The 6000-nt window shown below is 58.5% G+C and overlaps 1 protein-coding gene across 1 annotated transcript; it reads right to left on the bottom strand.

Annotated features, from left to right (window-relative positions):
• Positions 1–839: 839 nt before the first annotated feature.
• On the bottom strand, positions 840–2666 carry Galr3 (galanin receptor 3). The gene is made up of 2 exons (XM_004634599.1): positions 2258–2666; positions 840–1646 (listed from the first exon to the last, which is right to left on the bottom strand). The coding sequence occupies exons 1-2, from the start codon at positions 2614–2616 to the stop codon at positions 866–868; spliced, it is 1140 nt and encodes a 379-aa protein (XP_004634656.1). The 5' UTR covers positions 2617–2666; the 3' UTR covers positions 840–865.
• Positions 2667–6000: the final 3334 nt, after the last annotated feature.

The following is a 6000-nucleotide window of genomic DNA, read 5'->3' as shown; positions in this document are numbered from 1 at the left end:
CACAGGGAGGGCAGCTGGTACCCAACCCAGGCTTGGTGTCTCTCTGGAGCCAGAAGCATCAAGTGCTGAAGGAACAGGGCAAGGTGTCTGGGCCAGGGTTGGACACAGAGTTGTGTGCCCAGGGAAGCCCAGCTGGCCTGCGCCTGGGAACCACACAGAACTTCCTTTAGGATGGGAACAGGGCGTGCACTGAGATTTCTAGAGTCAGGTGTGGAGAGCTAGGGAGCTGCAGGCTTAAAAGAGTGAAGCAGGAGGAACCAAGAAAAACTGTAGAAACCACGGGAACAGAGAAGAGGCCCCAGAGGTGGAAAACAAAGGCCACTGCGTGACGTTAGCCACGGGATTGAATCCAACGTCTAGGGAACACTGGCTATGTGACCTTACGTTGGACAAATCACTAAGCTCTCTGGTCCTTGATGTCTACATTGGTAAAACGTGGCTGAAACTAGCTCTTTTTATATTAACCCAGCACACACAGTGACAGTTTCACGAAGATGTACTATTAGCTGCTAGGATTAAATCACATAGGCCAGCGTTTAGGACCAAGAAAGGGCCTGGTAACAGGCGGTAGAGGAAGCAGGGACTGGAAGGTACCCTCCAGGTAGACAGGCAGAGGCTGCTCTCCTGCCAGGCCGGCTTTGACACAAGCTGGGGCTCAAGCCAGGGACACTGCACTCAGCTGAGTAAACCCTTGCACTGCCGCCCAGGGGGATCCGTTGGGCTGAAGCCTGAACAAGTCGGGCCACCCCCTGAATGCTCTTCGGAGGGCTCCTGCCATGGCCTGGCCCTCTCGCCCAGTGCCGTCTGTCCGCGGGAAAAAGAAGTGACAGATGAAGGACACAGCAAGAGTGCAGACAGGCAAGGTTTACTCGTGTTCTAGGGCAGGCAGGGCTCTCGACGCGCCTCTGCGGGGTGCTGGCTCGCCCCTGGGCTCTGCGCCCCAGGCGCCCCCGGCCGACAACGCCAACCGGGGCCCAGCGTCCCCAGGGCGGCCAGAAGCGCCCGAGGAAGCGGGGCGGACCCGGCGGAGCGCGCGGCGGGCCCCGGGCGGGCAGCACGAGCGGTGGCGGCGGCGGCGAGCGCAGGGCCACAGGCGGCGGAAGCGCGCGCGGAAGTGGCGCGAGGCCAGCGCATAGACGATGGGGTTGAGGCAGGAGTTGGCGTAGGCGAGGCAGTGCGAGGCCAGGCGGCAGGCGTAGGTGGCCGGGCTGAAGGCGAAGCGGCCGTACCAGAAGCAGAGGATGAGCGCGTGGTGCGGGCCCCAGCAGAGGGCGTAGAGCGCGGCCACCGCCAGCATGGCGCGCCCCGCGCGGCCGGTGGCCCTTCGCCTCGCCTCTGCCGCTGCCGCGCCCGCGGGGCCCACGGCGGCCCACAGGAAGCGCAGCGTGCGCCCGTAGGCCAGGCTCACCACGGCCACGGGCAGCAGGTAGCCCGCCGCGAAGGTGGCCACGTCGAGGGCTCGGCGGCGCGCGTCCTCCCAGGCGGGCACGCAGAGCTCGAGCGCGCCGTAGCGCACCGTGCCGTAGTAGCTGAGGTAGGGCGCGGAGAAGAGCGCCGCCAGCAGCCACACCAGCCCCACGGCGGCGCGCGCGTTGCGCGGGGTGCGCAGGGCCCGCGAGCGCAACGGGTGGCGCACAGCCAGGTACCTGCGGGTGACAGGCGGGCGGTGAGCGCGAGCGCGACGGACGGACCACTCTGCTCTGGCCTCGCATCCAGGCCTAGCGCAGGGGACCTGGTCCGTGATGGGACTTGGGTCTCCTGAACAGTAGCTGGTGGTTGTGAGGCTTCAGGGCAGAGGCAAGCAGAGAGCACGGGGCAGTATCTGGCACCTAGCAAGGGCTGAATGGCTGTTAGATATTGTTCACCACAGTCTTTCCCGTGGGAGCCAAGCGAGGCACCGAGGGAAGTGACTCAGACCAGGGAGTGAGCCTGGATCGGGCACCATGTTCCAAGCCAGGGAGCCAAGTCTGGCCACAGCCTAGGTCAGATGCGGGCAGTTATAAAGTATCTCTTGAATGCATTGTGTTTCTTTTGGTGTTCTCTTGATACTTACAGAGCACCTACTATGTGCCAGGCTGTGTGGTGACATGGAACACAGAGGTGGCCTCTGTAATCTGATGGTGGGGGTGGGGGAGGGCAGGATGGTCCCCACGTGCATGTCCTGCAGGGCCCAGAGAGTGTTCCTTCCCTGCGTCCCACCTTCCTTTGTAAGCTATGTGTCCGGGTCTTCCCTCCCCAACCCTCCCTCTCAGCGCACCTGTCCACTGAGACGGCAGCCAGCGTGAAGCTGCTGGCGTACATGGTGAGGTAGATGAGTAGGTGCACAGCTTTGCAGACGAGGGCCCCGAAGAGCCAGGCGTCCAGCGTGTAGATGGCAGCCTGGAAGGGCACGCAGCACAGGATAAAGCAGAGGTCGGCCACTGCCAGGTTGAGGATGAATAGATCCGTGGTGCTGCCCGGCTCCTGCCAAGCACTTGGGCCAGGCTGAAGCAGCACAGCCAGTACCAGCCCATTGCCCACTGTGCCCAGCAGGAAGATGAGGGCAAAGACCACAGGGACAGCCACGGCCCCCACATTCCCTGGGTTATCCAGTGAAATGTTCTGGGCATCAGCCATCTCCCCATCAGACAGCACCTGGGGAAGGAAAAGTCCTCAGGCAGGAGCCCCACCTCTAGTCACTTGGCCTGGGGCCCAGGGTCCCAGCCTGATGTGGCCAGGTATCCTGGGCAGGAAGCTCTTTGGGAGCTAGGAAGTTGAAGGGAATGGAGAGCAAACCCAAGAGTCACTGCTCAAACCTACAGAGTGATCAAGCCACCCCAACACATTAGTGTTTTGGAGTGGTTGGGTACAGTTCCTCAGTTTTCTGGGAAACTTAGTCTGGGTCATGAATAGATATCAACTCAAGAGGCAGCTGGGGACCAGCAAGATGAAGACCTGGAAGATGGGGGAGGGGCTGCAAAAATACAGGAGCTGGTGGAGATGCTTGGGAGACCCTTGGACATGAATCCTAGCTATGAGCTGTAGCCTCAGTAAGACACAGGTGACCTTGCCATCACTGGGGAGTCCAGTCTAATGGTATTCCCATGATGGCCAAACTAGGAACACCAGATAGGTCACTGCCGGCTTTTACACATTGAAAATTGAGGCCCAGGGAGGGGACATGGGTGGCTGGTAGCACACTTTGGTGACAGATCGGAGGCTGCTGCCACCGGGGTATTCTGACTGCATGCTAACAGGAGGTGCCTCTGGTGGCCTGCGTGTGCGTGTGTGTTCTCACCCTCCTCAGCGCTACATCACCCCCCACCTGTGGATCCCCTGACTCACCTGGGAACGGGACTAACAGGGTCAGGAGTGGGGGCAGGGAGGAAGGAAAGCAGGCAGTGTCTGTCCCCACCCAGCACCCAGCAGGTCCCCAAAGCCCAGGCTGGGCATCACCCACCTCAGTCCTGGGCACTGAGCTGCAGATTGGTCCTGGGTGGAATGGCCAGGCTGGGGTGCCTCCTGGCCCAGCGACTGCCCCTTGGTGGTACCCTGCAGGTCCAGTCTTCCTCCTACCTCTCCTTCTTCTCCTCTAAGCCCCCTCCCAACCCACTTGCCTGCTGGGTTGGACTTGGGCACTCCTGGAGTGGCCTCGGGCCACCTCCTCCTCAGCCCGTGATTTCCCCTGGGTGGCATGCTCTTCTGCTGGGCTCTTCTCTGCGTCGTTGCTGCGCTCTCCTTGGAGCGCAGGGAGTAACCCATTGATCTCGCTCTCTGAGATTGGCTTCATGGTTAACCCCTGCACAACCGGTGCCCAGCCCATCCCCAGCACTCCCACCTTCCTGTGGCCCTGCCCACAACTCCACCTCTCCCCCTCCCCTCCCTGCTCCAAGTAGGGCTCTGATCTGAATTTAGAAGGCATTCCTAGTTTTTCTTTTTTCCTTTTTTTTGTGAACTGGGGATTGAACTCAGGCCCTTGCTTGCCAGGGAAGCGCTTATTCTACTGAACCATCTCCTGGGCCCCCTAGATTTTTAAAAAGATTTTATTCTGCAAGCAAAGTTGGCTTCTTAGGTATATAATATGTGCAGTCACCCAGAATCCTGAGTGTAGGAGGGGCCTTCTAATCTGTTTAATGTTCTTCTGTCTTGGAATTCTTTGGTGCTGGGAATTGAACCTAGGACCTTGCACTTGTCAGGCAAGTGCCATTCCACTGAACAGTATCCCAAGCCCAGAATTCAGTCTTTAAATCCAGCCTCCCCTTCCCCCCACCCAGGGGCTGGGGAGATGGCTCAGTGGAATAAGCACTTCTCTGGCAAGCACGAGGACCTGAGTTCAATCTCCGGTTCTGAAAAAAAAAAAAAAAAAAAAAAAAAAAAAAAAAAAAAAGAATCTCTTGTCCAGGCAAATACTAAAAAGGTTACCAGATCTTGGTGAGTGGCTGTGTGACAACCTCAGAGCAGTGGCCATTAGGACAAAGGCTTCCAGAAGTTAGAGGGCTGGCTGCACTTGGGAACATGGTCCATGGGACTTAGCCACCAGGAGGCTGTAGTAGCCCAGACAGGTGGTAAGGACATGAGGCAGTCTGGTGAGCTAGGAAGGGCCAGGGTTTTTCTACAAGGGGTTGGAGGGCCATCCGCAGGAGGTGTGAGAGGGGAGAGGTCACTGCAGGGGCATGGGCAGAGTGCTGAGATGCCCAAGTTGGGGAAAAACCCTTCAGGACCTGCCCTTCCTCCTGAAGTTGTGCACCAAGGCTGACTGAGCAGCCCCGAGTCACTCACCAAAGATGCAGAGAACCCTCTAGTTTTTGGAAGCAGAGACTCACTGAATAGAAGGCAGTAGGAATCAGACCTCAAGTCTCCAAGCTTAATTCTGAGCCATTAGAACTGTGGCATCTTATGATCCCTGAACAAGGGAATTTGTAATTATACGACACAAGACTGTAGTAGTGTGGTGAATCAAGGGTACTAATATATCTTGAGAAGCCTGGACACCTGCGTGTGTACCCCTAAACTCCAGGATCATCTGCATTAGCCCCTGAAAAACTGGAGATTCAGGATAGGCTCTGTACACCCCTCCCCAAGTGGGAGGCCCCTCCCTGGGGTTGGGCTCAAACTGCTCCAGGGCAGAGTTCCAAGAGGCAGTGAACAGCCAAACTGAACCATACTAGAGGAGGACAAGGGAGAAGTGACTCCGAGCATGCTCCCTCTGGACAGGTAGTGGACTCTAGTGTGTACCTGCTCTTTCCTTGCTCCTGCTGCTGTCCCTGATGGCCCAGGCTTGAAGCTGGTGCCCATCACAGAGGACCAAGACAGCCTGACTGGGAGCAGCTCCCAGAGTTCTTGGCTTCACCGGATGCAGATCGCAGCTAAGGCAAAGCAGGAGCTCTTTCCCTGTGCACCTTGTTGTAGGCCGCAGGCACCAGGAGCATGCATGAAGCTCAGGCACGGGTGCCCGGAAAGGCTGCTGTGCCTGCTTGATGGTTTCGGCAGCTCCTGGATGGCAGTGGAGCCTCCTGTCTGGTGGACCCCTGCCAGGTCGCTGAGCCCAGAGCTGACCTGGAGCCAACAGCTGCTAGGGGCTCAGGTTCTCTGTGCTGCTTGGGTGGGGGCAGGGCACAGCGCAGGCAGCCACTTGTGTAAAAGGCTAGCCCCCTTGTCCTGGCCTTGCTGGGTCTGCCACACCAACCAACGCAAGTCACCCCATGCTGTTCTTAGCCACCGAACATGACTCGCTGGTCACCACAGACCACCTATAGGAGATGAACCACTGGCAGAGTCCCGGCTCCCGTGTATACATGGCCTTCAGCCAGGAGCCTGGCAATGATATGGCACAGCTGTGGCACACGCACCTGGCTGTGTCCCTTCTGGCACCGGGAGGTCCTGGATCCCAGCCTTGAGCTCCTCTGGACCCAATGCCCAGATTCCCAGAACCCATCTTTTTTTTTTCCCAGAACTCATCTTAAAGCAACTCTATCCCAAATGCTGGCAGAGGAGTGGGTGCCCGAGATGTGGGCCCAGATT

Source organism: Octodon degus, unplaced genomic scaffold, assembly GCF_000260255.1.
Source record: "Octodon degus isolate 3935 unplaced genomic scaffold, OctDeg1.0 scaffold00064, whole genome shotgun sequence".
NCBI classification, from domain to species: domain Eukaryota; kingdom Metazoa; phylum Chordata; class Mammalia; order Rodentia; family Octodontidae; genus Octodon; species Octodon degus.
Note: the sequence above shows the minus strand (reverse complement) of the source record. Positions and strands in the feature narration are given on the sequence as shown.

Excerpts from the sequence above, each read along its gene's own strand:
- Galr3 (XM_004634599.1), bottom strand. The coding sequence starts at position 2,616 with ATGGCTGATGCCCAGAACATTTCACTGGATAACCCAGGGAATGTGGGG. Across the intron at positions 1,647-2,257 it reads GCTGCCGTCTCAGTGGACAG|GTACCTGGCTGTGCGCCACC; the intron begins GTGCGCTGAGAG and ends TGTCACCCGCAG.